Here is a 19,112-nt window from a genome sequence, read left to right on the forward strand (position 1 = left end):
GGTTAATTTTGTTTGGCCATCTGATTAGTTGACCAAAACAAAGCGGATGCCATCGAAAGATCCGGGTTCATAAGTAGTGTTTACTTTATTTTACAGCGCTTCGTGAGGTCGGAGGTGGTACTGCAATCACTTTGCATTATCACAGACCACGGCGTCGTGGGCGTTGACTGTAATCTGCACTTGTCACCATAGAGGGCGCTGTAATTATCAACACAGAACGTCTGATCCGTTGGCGGCCAGTCGTTGACTCGGAGCGGGTTTCTTGAAAAGACAAACAATTGACGATGTGGTCTTGACAGCGATCGGGGAGTAACTTTGTTTTCAGTCCTCCCCCCCCCTTTTTTTTAAGGTAACGGTAATCAGGAATCACTCAGAGACACTATGCCTTCGAAGAAGCAGCACCTGAAACCGACAGCTGCCAACGCGTCCAGCTCGTTGGACCTGGAGTCCGAGGACTTCAGCCTGGAGACCACCGTGCCCACCACGGAGGACGTGTCCTCCTCGGACGAGCATCGCGACGGATCCAAGAAGGAGGTGACCCGGCAGCTGATCGAGAGGAAGGAGCTGCTGCACAACGTCCAGCTGCTGAAGATCGAGCTCTCTCAGAAGAACCTCATCATAGACAACATGAAGGCCGATCACATGTCTAAGGTACCGGAGGGATGGAGGCTGGACTCAGCCAGAGATGTTGAATCTTCTCATGTAAAACATCTGGACGAATGTGTTATTGATTCTGATGATTTGTGAGTTATGAAGTCGTTGTGAGTCTCTTCGGAAGTTTTCAGTGTTGCTTTATATTTCTGGGGTTGCTTGTATGTCACCTGTTGCTACTGAGGTTCTTTAAATACACTTTTTTTGTTAATGTGCATTTGTACTCGGTAGGTGTGCCTTTCTAGTTCTTTATTACAGGTGTCTTTGCTTCTTATCATTGTAGATCATTCCTGCTGGTTTTGCGTGTTTACGTGGTCATTATTGTGTCCCCATGCTTTTAAATGTGGTGGTTTGTGTCTCTTTGCTTTTCACTCTTTCTAATGGTTTTGTGTTCTTTTGCGTTTATTTGTATCATTGTGATTTTTTTTTTCTCTGTAGTTGTTTTGTGTCTTTCTGTATTGACTTTGTACATTCATGTTGTGCCCTGGTAATTATTGTGGTATCACAGCCATCCTGTTGTGCCAGTCCTGGTCCCCTCATACTTGTTCTGTATATGAGTGACCTCGAGTATGTACTGATCATCTGTTTCTCACCACGCAGGTTGAAGAACTGGAAGAGAAGCTGAACGACACTATACACCAGAAGCAGGTGCTGTCCCTCAGACTGGACAGTCAGCTTAAACTTGCTCAGGAGGAAAACAGGTGAGGGAAGCACAGGATGTACCATTTTTCCCTAAGAAGTTGATACTAAAAAGATGAAATAGGGGGTGTTTTCTGGACTGGCTCTTTTATTTTCCATGCATGCAACCTTTTGATATTTGGAAATTATTAACAAACATCGAACTGAATAGCAAAAGAAACTGAGGAAGAAAGAATCGGAACGTCTTTGTATGAATCTGTTTATATACATTTATAAACACGTGTTCCAGGAGCCATGGAAATGTTCGAACCTGTCCTATCATTTGCTGGTAAGCGCCGTTGTGAATAGTTTTCATGACGCTCGTTCTCACCAGGAGGCAGCAGAGCCAACGTAAGCAGGAGATGGAGGCCATCCTGCTCAGGCAGCAGCAGCTGGAGGAGACCAACCGACAGCTGTGCGAGAAGCTGCGGCGGTCCCTCAGGGATCTGGACATCTCTGAGGAAAGATACCAGGAGCTCCGCGGACTCCCCGATGACCAAATCTCCATACAGGAGTATTTTGCAGTAGGTCTTTTCTTTTACGGTCTCCTTGAAACACACGAGAGTAGGTTGAAAGAAAAGTGAGCTGACGTTCTTTTCCGGCGTTCAGATGCATTTTTATGAAGTGGTGAATCCTCTGCGGAGTCAGCTGGCCGACCTCACCGCGCTGAAACACAATATGACTGAAGAGCTGAATATACACCGAAGCAAAACGAAGGATTTGATGGAGGTAAGAGATGCACACAAACGTAAAAAAAAAAAAACACCCTTGTACCTCACCTCAGTTTTTTTTTTAAACGATTTCAAACATTCTCACCATTTTGTCAACTACATGTCCACTTTACTTTTGTGTTTTTCCTCCGCCTTTCTTTAAATCAAGTGTTTGTTCTGGCCACAGTTCAAATAAACATGAGAACTTTTTTGTGCAGCCGAAGAATAAACCACTCAGAAAAAAATAATCTGTACAAACGATTTAAAGATTTTGAAATACGATGTCACTTCCTGTATGAGACACGTCGAACTGGGAAGAGGCCTTCATGTTGGTGAACGACACCCTGAAGTTTATCTTTAGGTTGACTTGGATTCCCTCCAGAGAAGCGCTGCAATCCCAAAACGTGAGCAATCGAGAAGTGCTGCGGAAATGTGGTTGAAGAAGCCATATTTATAATTTACAAACAAATATGAAATGACACTTAAACTATTGAATACTTCAGCTTACTGACCTGTAGGGGAAGATAGTAATACTAATGGAAGATGTTAAAGGTTCCATAACAGCGTCTTTGAAATTGTAATTTTTATAGCCTGAGTTCGGCATCGTGTAGCGAGATGTAGACGGACGGACGTTTTCTGAGTGATTGGCGGGAAGCGTTTGTCAGTAGGATCAAGTTGATATCACTCCATCTTTTCTTTTGTTCGCAGAGCTACGAGGAGGAGCGGCGGCTGCGTTCAGAGCTGGAGTTGAGGAGCCAGAGGTTGACCTTACAGCTGGCCGACACCAAACAACAAATCCAAGAAGGAGACTACCGCAGGGAAAACTACCCAAACATCAAGCGGTGTGTGATGGAGTGTACTTGATAAGTACAGTTGTTAGTAATTCTTTTGAATAGTGCAGTACAGTTTTTAGGTCCTGTCCGCTTATCTTTTATGTTTTGGGTTTTACAGCGAGCGTGACAACTTTGACGCAGAACTGAAGGAGTTGAAGAGGAGATTTGACACCCTGGACTTGGCTCACACGGCGGTGACCAGAGAGAGAGACGCCTTCAGCAAAGAGGTACGATATCTATACGCCTCCGCACTCTTCAGAAGTGACGCTGGAGGAGATGAAGGCCTGAGATGGCAGGCTGCGACTGTGCTTTCCGTGTGACGTGAGAATCAGAGGTCTCACATTGGGGTGGGGAAAGGTGGATGAGCTGGAATCGGGGGGGACATTGTCCATGTCAATGACAATATGGTGGAATTGTCTCACTCACACGATGCCGCAGCAACAACAATATACTGGGAATTCACCAGGATTTGGTGACAGTTTGGGTGTTTCTCTGCTTTTAACCTGCAGGTGGCGACATTGCAGCAGTCAGCGACTCTTCTTCAGAAGGACAAGGAGTATCTCCACAGGCAGAACATGGAGCTCAGCATTCGCTGTGCACATGAGGAAGAGCGTCTGGAGAGGCTGCAGGTTTCATACACTTTCTCAGCCAGAGGCTTTTTTTCTAAAATGAGAATATATATATATATATTTTTTTATTTTTTTTTCTCCCTCATGTTTTCTTTTTTGTTGTGTCTCAGGTTCATTTGGAAGAAACCAAGAAAGCCAGGGAGAATGCCTACGAGAAATATGTGGCATCCAGGTTTGATGTTGCCGTTTCACGCCACAGACACTCGGACGCTACTCGTATAGAAAATATAAACGTTAATAAAAGTCCCTTGATGTGACTGCCAGCTGCACTTTTCACCTGTATGACAGCTTTGATGTAAACTATTGGTCCCTCAATCCTCATAATGTGTGTTTTTTCCTGCCGTAGAGATCACTACAAGTCAGAGTACGAGAACAAGTTGAGAGAGGAGCTGGAGAACATCAGGACGAAGACCAGTCAGGAGATTGAACACCTGCAGCGAACCTCCAGAGAGATGTATGAGAGAGAAAACAGGTATCAGAAGTCTTCTCTTCAAAAAAAAAAACTACTTGCAAATGATAAACAGTTAAGACATATTGCTTTAAGATACTTCTTCTTTAGTCACAGAGAAAGACAGTGTTTGTATCCAGATCACTGATTTTTTCACAATAGCCTCCAGATAAAATGTATTACAACATAACTTGAGCTCCCAACCTCATAGAAAAGTTACTTTCGGCGGCGACGGAATAACAGTAATGGTTTTATTTTTTGGCAGAAATGATTGGTGCGACGTTAATTCACGTGTTGATTATGTGCTTTGACAAGGAATCTGCGTGAAGCCAGAGACAACGCCGTGCTGGAGAAAGACAGAGCTGTGACTGCAGAGAGGGACACCCAGTCCAGATACGACCAACTGCTGGAACAGTGAGATACACTCCACCCGCCCGCATAGATGATATATGTTTGGTTAATATTTCCAACATGCACAGTTTCATGACATACCAATAAGTCTGTGTTTATAAAAAAAAAAAAAAAAAAAAAAAAAAGTTCTTAATGTGATGCACTCACTTGTACTCCTCTTTTTTTTTTTTCTTTCCTGTCGTAAATTAAAGCTGGAGGAGGCCTCCGGTGGCCTCCTTCTACCACCGCTTCTCTTTAATACGGATCACTTCCTGAGTCTAATGGACAATTAAAGCATTTCACCTGAGGGCTTGTGCCGGTTGGTACAGTTATTGGCTTTGACATTTAACCACATCATATTTTCGACTCATTAATCATCTTTGACAGCCCATCGGCAAAGTGTTGGTGTGCTCCAGGTGAAGAGCTCTGATTTTCTGCGAATCGTTCCCTGAAAGCTGCGAGCTTGTTGGTGAGGCAGCGACAGGCTGCCGTGAGCGAGCGAGCGAGTGAGTGAGGGTTGTGGGTGCGGCAGGGACTAGTGGCTGCGGTTTACCGACGATTTACTAAAGATCACATGAGTGCTTTGCCGTGAGTGTGGGACCGGGAGGTTGTGTGGAAGTCAGAGGTCAGGTGAAGTCAAGCTGCAGACGTGTCGCTGGCTGCCGATTCCCGCCGGGGTAAATAGGGTTGGACACGTAACAACAGAAAAGAAAACCGCCGTTCAATCTCTAAATCTTTCTGCATTGATATATCAAAGTGATATTGGTTTTTTTTTTTTGTTTGTTTTTTTTAAGAACAGTGTTCCGCATTTTTTTTTTTTTTTGAATTCGTTCTTCCCCATTCCCGCCCTCGATCTGCTTGATTTGTGTCCTAGTTGCTCGTTTGTATCACCGCTCCAGGCAACACTGCCGTCAATCTCGGCACAGCTTTCAAAGTTACCTCTGGGTCACGGCCTTGTAGGAAGTTTCAAACCTTTCATAGCCATTGCAACATATATGTGGTGTGTGAGTGCAGCTACACACACACACACACACACACACACACACATACATACACACAATGTAAAGCATGCACTTGCAGGAGGCCGTTCCAGTCACTTTCACACAGTCGGTTTCTGTTTTCCCTGTTCTTAATATCTGTTGCCAACTAAAATGTGGGTCATTCATTATCTTCCTTATATGGTAACTGAATAATCATCGTACTCTATTAATCCCCTTGGGGGAAATTCTATGCATTGTCGCTCACTTATTTTGAAATCTAGCTTTATAGATCTCGAAAATATGTTTCAACTGCCTTTCTTAGTTTATATTCTTGTTTCCTTCCTGTTGCGTTTTTTTTTTTTTTTTTTTGGGTTATCCTACATGAGCTTTCATTGCGTCAACAAACATGCACGTATGCAGCAGCAGCAGCAGTAGTGTGCCTGTCCCGGGTTACTACTGCATGCCAGTCATTTCTTTAGATCCAAACCACCAGCTGTTGGTGTTTCCAAACACACTGGCTTCACACAGACTTCACTCTCTCTTGCACTCTCTCCACCGCGATCACATTCCCTCTCTGTGTCGTATCGCAAGCCAGCAACGACAGATGCTCGCCTCAAGCCCTTAACCCCTAACCCCACGCATTGCCCCTATTTTTGGTGGCCAAGAATGAGGGGGACAAGCTTGAAATGGCGTCAGATGATTGAAGCACAAAAGGCCAGCTCGACTCTCGGTGATCTAACAAGAGTTGTTTGTTTTTTTTTCGCTGTGATCAAATTGTCCAAGACCGAGAAAAAGTGTCAGGTTTGTTTTTTGTTTTTAAATCCTCCCGAGCAGGTTTGAACTCACTGTGATATTTGCCTCGGGAGTCGGCTTCTAATACCTGCTGTAGATGTTAATTCCACCAATAAATTCAGCTTAGGGACGGACGGAGAAATGGCTGACTACACTCCTCTGAAGATCGCGTTTTTCCTTCTTTAAATCTGGCTTCCTTTGCTTTTAGATTGCAGCCGCCATTAATAAAAGAAGGCATAAAATGTCGACCATGTGTACATGTCTGTCACTGGGAGCACATAGCTCAGGCCTGCGCACTATGGATGATGAAATATTATCAGGTCAGCTGTAATCGGGAGTTATTAATATTATCCAACCAACTTCCATGGCTTGATAGAGTCTGTGTGTGCTGGCCTGAGGAGGAGCAGCAAGCTGGAAACCCGCTGCCTCCTGGCTACGGTTCTTTTTGCTGCTAAATCTGTATTTTTAATGATTTCTTTTTTTTTTTTTTTCTTTTTTTTTTTAAATAGTTATCTTCATCTTTAAAATTTCATTCGAACAAAAAAAAAAGTGCCATTGATACATTTTGATTCTCAGATTAACAGACCAACCAGTCATTAGAATAATTCCAAACACAGCAAAGAAGAGGATTTGAAAGACAAATTCATCTCACTCCTGATAGTTTAGATTTTCCGTGTGCAGTGAATGCTTCAGCCTTTTTTACAAGATAAGTTTAACTTTCATTATCTGGCAGTTAATGAATATTTTTTAAATTGCAGTTTTAGAATTTAACAGATCAAAAACAATGTGGGAATTATTATTATTATTATTAGTAGTAGTAGTAGTAGCGGTATTCTTATGTGTAATTCTGTATGTGAAGCCTGTGAGCAACAACAAGAAATAAGAATAGAAAAAAAAATAAAAGTATGAATGTAATGGTTAAATGTAATAGTTTCAGACTCAGCCCTGTTCTAGTCACTGTCACTTTGTCTTGAATGTCCATTTGAATACAGTGTGAAGGTCAAAGGTAATGTTCATTCCTAAAACATGTTTGTAACTCAAAAGCTAAACGATCTCTAAAGACTTTGACATTTTGAATTCGTATGAAATGATTAGATGACGCCGTCGTTATCTAACAATGAAACCCCGTCTATCACTGTCGCGTCTTGATTTGACCCTAAAGCACTTGTTTCAACATCATTCATCGCCATGACTCGGCAAAATAGAATTCATCAGTAACACCAATACTACATGTGCACCTTAAGCTGAGGATTTTGTAGGTTTTCTGCTCTGTCATACTGAAGAGGGATGAGAAAGTCTTCGATTTGATCATTTTCAACAACGGACACAGTCAACATTTACAGCCTTGCGTGAGCGATCGCACGCATGAAGTGTATCTGTCAGGACAAATGCACATTTAAACTGAAATGCAATCCCTTTGGCAGAGGCAGTAATTCTAGTTCTACTCGTCGCTCTTGTTGCATTGTGCATCATGAGAAAACCTCCAAAGACCAAAGTATGGTCTTGCTCTTTTCATTCTTTTTTAATTGCCAATGCTTTCATTAAAGCAGATCTTTCCGTTGCTGCCGGGAAGATTCACGTATGAGATCAAACAAAAAATCCAAAACTGCTGTCAGGGTTGAGAAATCCTGTTTGTTACTGAAGTGATTTAAGACTTTGGCTTTGCTGCCTGGTGACTTGGTGCATCATCATCCGAGTCGAATTACCGACACATAAAAACTCTCGGAAAGGGTCCGTTGCCAAAAGGCACGGCAAACAATCAAAACCATGCCAATTTCTAAACAAACATGTCATCAAGCAAATTCGAATATGAAATATTCCGTTGGGCTTCGGTTTGAACGCACCAGGCAGACGTCAGCCCAGTCGCACGTCTGCAGCGGAGCGTCACCTCGTCATGAGGCGCACGCTACAAAGAGACGTTTTATCAGGAGCTGTTTGTCACCGTGTCTCACACACTTGGGCCTGTCGCTGTCGCCCCTCATTCTAGGTACCGTGGTCTTCAGCTGGGCACGGAGAGCCGCGTGGCAGAAATGTCCAGCCAGGCCAAGCTGCACTCGTTCGAGGCCGAGCGCGCTCAAATGGTCAAGAGTGAGACGGCAAAAGCTTTGGCCCAGTGCCAGGTGGAGTGTGAGAAACAGCAGAAGAAACTGGAGGTATAATAAGAGAAGAAACCCATCTACCTTTAACTTTCCTCAGTGAGTTCACATGACTCCTTGTTTAGACGTTTGGATTGATGATACAATATGTCGATGGAACAGATAATCACTGACTTTAAGTCATGTTGATTCGTTATTGGATGAAGTCATGTAGTTCATAATACTCAAGGTTTTTCCTTTTGTCAGATGCGTAATTTTGCAGCATTTTGTTACGATTGCCGGACCTTTTCACACCAGTTGATCCTTCAGAAGAAGCGCCTCGCTTGAAGCTTACGAGCTTTCACTTTAGTTCTATTGCACTAAGACACTTAACCGCAAAGCACTGCAGGAAAATGGTGTTGGTTTGTATATAATTCTACTATCTACAACTTAAATTCACAAAAAATGTGGGACACTGAGAAATGTTTAAAAAAAGAAAGAAAGAATACAATGTTTACAAATGTCAGAAACAAATCCTTTATTCCCAGTAGAACATTAACAACATATCTGATGTTAAAAGTGAGTTTTTTTTAGCATTCATGAATTCACTTATTGAATATGTGAGGCCGACCCTCAAAGTAAAACTTCAATATACTCTTCAGCTTTGACGATGTGTAGGCGGCTCACACCATAGGCACTAATGTAACCCCGCACCATCTGAGGATTTCTGAATTACCTGTTGAGAATGAGCTTCTTTTTCAGTCTGCAGGACACAACACCCATCCTTCTGATTTAAGCCCTCTTTACACCTGAAATGCTCTGCTTCCATAAATTTCCTCTTGTGTTACTTGACATGTTGTCATTTAACCTCATCGAAGGCTCCCAATGTCACTTTAGAAAAAAACAAAACTGTGTATAATTGATGTTTATCAAAATCAAAATCAAATCCATCAAGAGTATTCACAAAATAATGCGAGTGCCTTTCTGAATTTTGTCTCACTCCAACAGCTTTATATTACTTTCCTTTCTTCTACTTTTTGTTTAACCTTTTTTTTTTTTTTTTTTTCCAAGTAAACATCACAGAAAATATACCACATCCCTGAAATTACAAGCTGTCGCTATTAAAGTGAACAAATGTATAATGTTTTTGGGCTGACCTGTGAAGAAATGCTCACATTTATTGATACATAAACACATTTTACGTCTGGAATCGTATTTGTGCGTTTTGAAACTTCCTTTAACGCTCAGTGAAAGTTTGATCCATCGGGGATGTAGAAAAAGGAAGCACACCTGTTGGGTTGTTCATTTCCTCTCCTCACGTCCCAACAGCTCCTCACTCAGGAGTTCTACACTCTACAGTCGTCATCGGAGAAGCGCGTGACGGAGCTGCAGGCCCGGAACGCCGAGCAAGCGGCCCGGCTGGAAACTTATGAAAAGCTGGAGCGAGAGCTGGACGAGGTCACCATGCAGGCCGCCGAAAGTAAGGAAGCAGCGGCACTTTCCTTGAACGCACGGCTGTCGAGGCAGCAAAACCCGCTGAAACTAAAGCTTTTCCAGTAAATTCGAAAAGAGCCTGACTTGTTGAGTCGTACTGGATTCAAACTCTGGTCGTGTATTTAATATAGACCTAAAACCTTCAGTTAAGCAACAGAATATACAGTTCTATGTTATATGGGATTCTTGACAAGTATAATGAAGAAATTATTTGTATTGGTGGATTAAAAAAATAACAGTTTTAACAATATTGTGTTTCCCTTTGTTGCCAGTTGAGAATGAAGAGGAGGCAGAGCGAGTCTTGTTTTCATACGGCTATGGAGCAAATGTTCCGACGACGGCCAAAAGAAGACTGAAACAGAGGTGGAGTACCTGATATACGTCCATTTTAATGTCGATATTCAAGCACCAGACTGTAATATCATGACAAATGGCAGTAATAGCTGCAGCAGATGTGAAAAACCCTGTCGTGTTGTTGTGTCCAACACTCTCAAATTGATGCACATCACATTCATCCCACATAAAATGATTGATCTCACCGTTATAGTTGCAGAATGCATAGGGGGGGGGGAACACACCATCACGTTGGTGTTGTCATGTTTTGGTATTTCTGTAACCGTTTTTGTTTTTGTTGTGCAGCGTTCATTTGGCCCGCCGGGTGCTGCAGCTGGAGAGGCAGAACACCTCACTGAGGAGAGAGCTGGAGAAGAACACGTCGCAGACAGGAGAGATGTCTGAGGAGGTACACGCACAGAAAACACACCGGCATGCACCTACCACCGCTGTTAGCGTAACGCTTAATTCGCGGTTCATTATCAAAATCAACAGAGATGTCGGAGCGGGACAAGCCAGCACCTGCAAAGCCCGTTTGGTTTCCTGCCAACATAAATCTTTCACTGCAGTTCAGATTATAGTTACAGCAGCACTTCCATCGCAGCCAAAACAGAACGTCTCGCCTGATTTGACCTTTCGTCATCGTCACAACAGTCAGCGAAGTTCCCTGGAATCCATCGTGTTCGGCACGGAGGAAAGAAGTAGTTGAGGAGTCAAACAATTCGTGCATTGATGTGTGAAGCTTTTTGGCGTTCGATAAGTTCTTTAAAAAAAAAAAAAAAAATCCTTTGTTATATTTCTGCAACCGGAGCTCGGATCTCAATGTTGATGAGTAAATCTGTAAAGACACGGAAGCAAAGGGACTTTGGTGACTCCATAGAAGAAGTGTAGCGACTTCTCCAAGATCCTTTAGAGCAACATTTCTGCCAAGTACTTTAAAAAAAATTTTTTTTAAATGTTAAATTTCCATAAGCTGTGGATGGATCAAGTTATTCATTATAAATATGAAAAATGAGCAAAAACCTGATCACGTCGAACCCGTCATTGAGAAAGTGACCCGAGGTGACCTCACTCTGTAACGTCTCCATATTCATCCAACTAAATAGTTATATATTGAATTGTTGTGAACTGAGAAAGATATTGCACGTTTAATATTCACATATTAAAATAATGTTTGTAAGTAATATTACCGTAACGTCCTTGTAAACAATACATCATAAAGTAGCACATTGGTGCTCAATAGCATGTCGCCACTGTTTTACAGAAATCCATCCAATTTGGAGACGTTTTTGATAAAAATAGTCGAATGTATGTTTTTTTGGTTTTTTTTTTAAGTGTAATGCTTTTTTCACATATTCCATCAGGTGCAAATGCCACATACGGTTGTAGTTGCATAGTCTTTGATTGCATATTGTGCATCAGTGATTCAGATGTCAAAGCTGGGTGTGGAGAAGACCTGATGTTTGTTTAGACAACCACCTTTTTTCACGTGGTTGCCGCACTCTGCACAAAGCTTCGACGGACTTTCATGCAAACACATTTGCATGGGCGATATTGATTGGGCGACTTTCGATGTCGAGAAAGAGAAACAAAACGACAGCTTTGGCGTAAGTTTTTAACAATTGCCCCACCAAAACTGCACATCTAAATTTTAAGCCTTGTCAGCAAAATCAAGGCTTTTTCGGAGCAGACGAAGCACAGAGCTTAGCGGAGGGGGGGGGGGGGTTGCGCGGAGTTGGCCTTCATACCTGTCGCCTTATGTTGACACAGAGAGGAAAACTTGCCAGAAATCTCCTCCAAGCACTTCACTCTCCAAACAACTTACTGCACTAATCATTGAGCCTTCGTGGTGTCTGTTGCGTCACGTTCGCGTCTGTGCAACGCGGAGACTTTGGCTTTAGGCGGGGCCGCATGCGGAGTCACATGGCGGCGACTCGTGAACCGATGCCGCAAAGCACCCAGCGAGGGTTTGCCTAATGAGAATGACGCCTCCGATGGCCAACGAGCCATTTTCACTTCGCGGCAAGTGATTGCGCAAGGCCGAAAACGAGGTAGGCGGGCACATTGCAGACTAAATAAACCAGCCATTCAACTGTCAGTGGTGATTGACTCGCTCTCGTCTAGAATACCTTATGATTCACTGGCTGTGAAGGAAGGGAGAAAAAAATGACACTTCTTTCTCACTAGAAAGAGCAAGGGTGTGAACCGTTTAACCACCCACACAAACGTCCAGCGGGCTATTGTCTTTACCTTCCCACCCAGTTTTTGCTCACTACTGACCGTCTGTAAAAGTGGCTAATGTGTAACAGCCTCACGATATCTATTGTTGGCACATTTGAAACATGATACTGAAAGAGCAACATTGTACATACCTTTAACAAAAAGAAGAAGAAGAAGAAGAAGAAAAAAAGATACGGCTCAGATGAAAACTCACTTTTATGGGCCTTCAAACCAACCCTGCCGTCAGATAAAGATAAGATACACTGGCTGCAGGCAGTGTTTTAAGAGGGTTTTTTTTTCTCAGAAATTCTGTACAACTTTTGAGAATTCTAAAGATCATATCAGTTTTAATGAATAAATCCTTGACTGCTGTCAATTAACAAATATCCTGTTGCATCAATTGCCTCCCTGCCTCTGTTGCGTCAACCTCGCACATGGGAAAATGTCAGCCTGCGTCTCAGGTGCATCATCCAGTTAAATAAAAATGATCCAAGTCGGCCTCATCCTACAGATGAAGTGTTTTGTTCTGTAATTGCCCAATTACACAGTTATGCATGTTGTTCTTTAGCTGCTGGCGGCCAACCAGCTGCTGCAGCAGGCGCAGCAGCCCTATAGCTACATGATCGAGACGGTGAGACAAAGAGACGCGCAGATCAGCGTGCTGCGGGAGCGTGTCGCCTCGCTGGAGGACGATGTCAGGTAAACTCACGCAACCACACCCAGCGAGCGAAGGCGTCCGTCTGTAAACCTGCATGAGAGTGGACCTGCCCACACTTTTTTGTTTTTCAAAATTGGAACTTGTTGTATCCTATAATTTACTGAAAACCACACCTATCCACCCTTAATTATCATCCCCCGTGTCCTTATCTCCCCTTGTCGTCGTCCCGATTATGTGTCCAAACCTGTGTATTCACGGGTTCCTCTATGCTAAATTGTCGAGTTTTTACACATGTGCACACTTCCTGGCTCAGACCTAAATCCCTGTTGTCACCTGCTGTATTTTAGCCTGACAAATATGCAAAGTGAACGGCTGCAGGTTTTCTCTTGCTGCTCGCTACCACCGAGCGCTGTCCCGGGGCAATCGGCAGGGGGGGGGGGGCAAATCCCTTTTAAACGCTGTCAAGCTTCTTGCGTCGTTTCACAGCCCTGGGAAAACGGCGGGGGCTCAGAAATGTGGAAAGATTAAAGCCTCGGAAATCGGCTTGCGTTATTTTCTATATTCCAGACATTCGTAACTCCAGTGTTTTGTGAATTATTTTTATTTTATTTTTATTTTATTTTGTGATTCATTGTCTCTGTAAGAGAAAACCAAACCGCTTCTCTTCGTACTAATCGGCTAAAAATGTAGTTTTACAGTCCTGTAGATGAAATACAAAGAGGCTTACAGTGTGTGTCACAACAGCACATCTCACCCTGTATACACCTATTTCTTTTGTTGTTTTTTTTATTTAGTCATTTTCTTGTACACGAGACATGGCAGAAGTTAAATTAATAATGTGTTGTTATTTCCAATGACTGATCACGTTGATGTGATGACAGCTCTCTGAGGAAAGAGCGGAGCGCTCTGGAACAGGTGAAAAACAACATGGCCGCCGATCTGGAGCGACTTCTCAACCATCGAGAGGTACACACACACACACACACACACACACACACTGGCCCCTCATTAAATTTATGAATTATTTTGGGTTTTCCCTTCCTAACAATCAGAAGATTATTTTATCAGTTAGTCTTGTTTTTGCTTTTTTGAAAACTGAACGTGTCTTTAAGGGCTGCACGGTGGCGCAGTGGTTAGCACTCTCGCCTCACAGCTGTGTGGAGCTTGCATGTTCTCCCAGTGTTTGCGAGTTTCCTCCGGGTACCCCAGTTTCCTCCCACAGTCCAAAAACATGCACGTGAGGTCAATTGGAGACACTAAATTGCCCCGAGGTGTAACAGGCTGGCGACCTGTCCAGGGCGTATCCGGCCCTTGACCACAAGGCGCTGGGATCGGCTGCAGCGACCCTGAACAGGATAAGCGCGATAGAAGATGGATGGATGTGTCATGAATAAAATATATGCATTCTGCTTACAGTCAAAGGTCTTTAAATAGCTTAATTTGTGTGCACAGAGATTCAGTTATTACACATATTTTAAAAATAGGAAATTAATAGTAGCAAAATTGCTAAAGGTTTAAGGAAGGCCTTAAAAGAACTTAATGCAAAGTTGCCGTTTGTTCTCTTAAAGCAAAGTGTCAGAAGGGGTTGGCAGCGCCTGCTATCATCAGATGTTGAAGGTTGATCATTTGATATGCAGATTCATATGCAAAAGTGTCCTTGGACAGGACACCTTACCTTAAGTGTGACGGTGTAAAGCTGATGAAAAAAGGTCAATGTTTAATGAAAACATTAAAACTATTCAGTAAGGACATGAACACACTTGCACATCTATACAAAAATGACATTTTGTCACTTGAGGGTAAAAACAAGCAGTAGCAGTTCCTTAAAACCTTAAAGGGTTCCACTTGGCAGGAACGTGTCACATTTGAAAAGGTATAGAATTGAGTGCAGTCATGTGACTTATCACTTTGATACTAAAATAAGTGCTATGAGTTCTCAGGAGATTTGATATTTGACTGGACAAGATGAGTATTTTTATTATGAACCAAAAACAAATTGGGACGAGAGTGGGGAAAAATGAGGCTCGGAGAGTAAATTTACCCCAAAACACAGACACTGGAGAAAGACAAAACAAACAAACAAACATCAGTTCTACCAAATGGACTGTTCCTGTCAATTTCAGTCCAAAAAATAGTTAAGTAAAAGTTTGATTTCGACAACCTGTGAACACATGAGTCCGATTTTTATAAGCACAAGTCGTTGCACATTGCTGCTGTGTTTCCTTCAAGGCTGCGTGTGTGCGCATGTGTGTACGTGTGCGTTTCCCTCGCCCCGAGCCAGCCGTTTGCTGTATGAAGTATGCGCCCTGTCATAGACAGCTGTTCCTCCGCTTGCCTGTTTGGGATGCCACTGCGGTGCGCGTGTGTTTGTGTGTGTGCTCCCGTGTGTGCGCGTGCGCGTGCGTGTGTGCAACATGCCAGGGCTCATGTCCTCAGAGGTGATAAATAGAACCGTGAAATGGCCCAGAGTCCTCCCCTCTGCCCCGCTGCTGCCACCCCTCCTGCAGACCCTTGAGCTCGTTGAACTTACTGCAAGTCGTCCTCAAGAGTTGAGTCAATTAAAATTGTGTCACCAGAATTTTTTTTTTTAGATTTGTGAGAATTTTTTGAGGAAATGCATCGGGGAAACATTTCATGGCATTCCTTCCACATTCCCATGTATTCCTCTGGTCGTGTCTCCGCATGACTATATTGATCGTGTGTGTGATTCATCAGGAGATCGCCATGATGAAGCAGGTCCTGATCAGCATGCGGCCCAAAAGGGGAGAAGCACTCAACCTGTTGGGAACTGATCAAACTGCGGCGCGGGCCTCCGGTTCAGGAAAACGACACTCCAAACGTATCGGCAGGTTCACAGAAGAAGGGGAGTCGCCAAACAAACCCAAACCCACCGTATTTGTGAGTGTCTGACACTTGGCAACACCCTGGTGTGAGTCACACCACGTCAACCTGCTTTAACAGAAGTTCAGACAAAGCGGGATGACGGATTTATAGGAAATGATGAATTACGTTTTCTTCTGTTCAGCTTTAGTCATTCGAGGAGAAACTCCCTGTCATTTCTATCATGAGAATGTTTCGAGAAACTGCAGCACTTATGTACATCATTCTTTTCCCTTTTGTGTTTTTTTTTTTTTTTTTTCTCTTTTTCTTTTACAGACCAATAAAGAAGCTCCTGATTGGTACCAAAAGCTGAGGCAGAAATCCAAATGAACATTTCTCACCACTGTTGCCCGACTCAGGACTTCAACAATTGTGCACTTTTACTGAGCCTTGTTTGTGATAAACTTGTAAAATACACCTTTTAACACTGGGTTTTCTTCTCAAATACAAAAGCAGAAACTGCTACTAGTGTCTAAGTGTTGTTGTCGTTGTTTGTTGTTTTTTTTGTACCCTTGTTTAAATATTGTCCAGAGGACACATTTCCTTTGTGCTGGTCTAAAATCAGAGGTATTACCTTCCACAGGGTACACATTCCTAACTAACTGACTGCCCAAGAATTCCTCTTTCTTGGCAGTGGTCTCTTTTATTAGGTCTGTCTATCATTATTTCCTCATCTTTTCCAGGTTTGCAGATACTGGTCTGCTGCCGACAGACAACACTGCGGGGTCCTCAACCTTTGATTTGCAATGGCCGAGGCTCCTTTGGCTTTAAATATAGACATAGTAGGCATACCTTTATCATTTCAGACCACGTTCTTATTGGTGTCAAATTAAACTCGGTCAGTGGATTGCTGCGACGCTCGTTTGGTCCTTTACAGCAGTTTTTTTTTTTTTTTAAGTTTCTCAATCGGTTTCTGAGCTACAACTTTTATACAAGAGTCAACCTACTGCAAGCTTTTCTTTAAATCTAAGGACAATTTGTGTGACAGTGTGAAAATCGGAGACTTTCCGCACATGTGAATGGGACTGAGGTGGTTTTGTCAGTTTTTATAATGCGTAGAAAGGCCACCGCTACTTCTCCAACCACTCCTACCTAATTAGACAGGATGTTCTATCAACAGATCAATAAACCCTGAAATGTTCCGCCTGGTGGGAGAACCCAGGTTTGATTCAACTTGTGTAAAAACCAACGAGAGGCGTGGTGCAGCCACAATAACTCGATGTGTCTACCCTCGTAAAAAAAAAAAAAAAAAGATCCGCCGTATTGACACTTCTATCGCATATTAACAGTACCTTTCATAACGTTTTGTTCTCTGGTCAAAGTTGAAAACAACCGTCACCTGTCTGTGATTCTGAGGGAGAAAGTCATCTGGGCTGGAGTTTAAGATTACAATTTTTTGAAAGCGAGAACCTGCTTTAAAAACCCACCGGTATGGTTTTACATGTGAGCATGAGGGAGCTAAATCAAATAAAAGATGTATTGCATGGGTAGTGTTTTTTTTTATTTTATTTTTTAGCTTGACTTATCTTATTAAATTTGAAATCCGAGTTTTTCAGATTGTGCTGCTCTGTTTTTTGTGTGTGTTTTTTTTTTTTTTTTTTTCCATGTCTTGATTGACATGACCTTTTGGAAAAAAACTGATTACAGATTAAATGCTGCACCTTTTATTTATATTTGGTATACCTACAGTTTACTGTAGAGTTACTTTATCTTTCTTTCTACCTGTTTTCCATTGTATTTTTATGCATGCGCGTGTTATTTTATTACTTATTGATAAGTTACATGATTCATACATGAATGTCCAAGCTTTGGGGTTGAAGTGAGCCAAACCAACTCTGAGGGAAAGAGAAGTCCAGCCCAGCTAGTCCATTACGGGAAAAAACACAGAGAAAGACAATCGAAAATGGGACATTTAGAGTCCCTAATTATTCTCAGATGCATGTTTTTTGACTTTGGTAGGAAACGTGAATACCAGGGGAAACACCTTTACACACTCAAATGTAACTATGATGAGGTGCACGTCATTATTTAACCGCTGGCGGTCTAATGGCGTCCTAAAAGCGACGTGGGCTAAACATAAGCAACTGGGAAAATCTTACGGGGGGGGGGGGGGGGGGGGGGGGGGAGTGGCCTGGTTGTGAATAGGGAAATATGAATATGGCCGATTTCATTACACCCTCAAATTCTTGACAATCCAGAGTCCAGACCAGGAGTCAGACAGTTGCAGTCTTACACGATTCTCTGCTGATTCCTTGCATCTGTCGGCCTCCAACAACCAAACCTGCATCTGTCCTGTCGAGACCGTCTGTTCCCCAAACGTTTTATTTGGGAAAAACTGAATTCAACAGAAAGAAATTTAATTAAAATCAAAAACGGCCTCTGTAGCAGAGCCAAAATCCACAATAATGAAATAATATCGCGACCCCCACTATTCATATTATTTATCATATTCCTCAAGAAACTGGTTGAGGAGGAGTCGCATTCATCTACAATTTTACTCTTCGTATGCGACCGAGAATGAAGTTGAATCATGGAAATCGGTTGCCTTAGCATTAATTAGCCCCACTCTGATTAATTTAGTTGTAGGTGTTGCAGCAGCTTCACTTCACTTCGATTCTGTTGCCCCTCTGAAGATAAAAGCAACAACTCAGAGGAGGTGAGCTCCATGGTATAACAAATAATTGTGAACATTAAAGAGGTCAGTATGAAAACTACCGAGGAAATGGCATCTAACTCAATTAGAAGTGTGCTAGGGTAACCCTCACCCTAACCCATCTGTCCACAATTCCTCCTTAATAAAAGAAAAACAACCCTAGTCTTTGGTTGGGGAGGTCAAAACAGTCCTATTCAATAAATCTTGCAGTTAGGGCTGGTTCAAGCCTCCCTGGATCATTTTCTAGTTTCGCTGCTATAGGTTTAGACTGTTGGGATACCGACACTGAGCTTCTCTCCTTCCTCACTCTCTACACATTAATGCCAGCTCTGCATATTAATGTTTCTGTCTTGTAGCCTGTGCTCTCTCTTCCTTTCCGTTGTACCTCAGTGCAGGTTTGCGGACGGTGAAACTGGAAGTTTGTTGTTTTGAACCTCTTAAAGTCTGCAGCGAGCTTATCTTCTGATGACAAGTTCTTTATTGCTTTCTGTCGCTGTCCTGTCTTTCCCTCTCTTTCTATTCCCACGCCTCAACCGGACCAGCAGGAAACCTCCACCTCCACAGAGGTTTCTCTCTGGTAAAAGGGAGTTTTTCCTTTTCCACAGTCACCTGTATACTTGTGGAATTGTTTGTTTTTCCAACATAAACGTGTCTCTGAGATGATACTGCTGACCCATACGCCACTGTG

At 42.8% G+C, this 19,112-nt stretch overlaps 1 protein-coding gene across 1 annotated transcript; it reads left to right on the forward strand.

Annotated features, from left to right (window-relative positions):
• The first annotated feature begins 190 nt into the window (after nucleotides 1-190).
• On the forward strand, nucleotides 191-17,041 carry pibf1 (progesterone immunomodulatory binding factor 1). The gene is made up of 18 exons (XM_080481180.1): nucleotides 191-651; nucleotides 1,252-1,352; nucleotides 1,664-1,853; nucleotides 1,939-2,058; nucleotides 2,748-2,881; nucleotides 2,991-3,099; nucleotides 3,382-3,501; nucleotides 3,612-3,673; nucleotides 3,848-3,973; nucleotides 4,265-4,363; nucleotides 8,099-8,264; nucleotides 9,516-9,666; nucleotides 9,953-10,043; nucleotides 10,320-10,422; nucleotides 12,802-12,932; nucleotides 13,773-13,857; nucleotides 15,607-15,789; nucleotides 16,048-17,041. The coding sequence occupies exons 1-18, from the start codon at nucleotides 382-384 to the stop codon at nucleotides 16,099-16,101; spliced, it is 2,295 nt and encodes a 764-aa protein (XP_080337306.1). The 5' UTR covers nucleotides 191-381; the 3' UTR covers nucleotides 16,102-17,041.
• The last annotated feature ends 2,071 nt before the right edge of the window (nucleotides 17,042-19,112 follow it).

Source organism: Lipophrys pholis, assembly GCF_963383615.2.
Source record: "Lipophrys pholis genome assembly, chromosome: 15".
NCBI classification, from domain to species: domain Eukaryota; kingdom Metazoa; phylum Chordata; class Actinopteri; order Blenniiformes; family Blenniidae; genus Lipophrys; species Lipophrys pholis.

Coding starts and splice junctions, on each gene's coding strand:
- pibf1 (XM_080481180.1), top strand. CDS start 382: ATGCCTTCGAAGAAGCAGCACCTGAAACCGACAGCTGCCAACGCGTCC. Junction 8,265..9,515: donor AACAGCAGAAGAAACTGGAG/GTATAATAAGAG, acceptor ACGTCCCAACAG/CTCCTCACTCAGGAGTTCTA. Junction 13,858..15,606: donor GACTTCTCAACCATCGAGAG/GTACACACACAC, acceptor GTGATTCATCAG/GAGATCGCCATGATGAAGCA.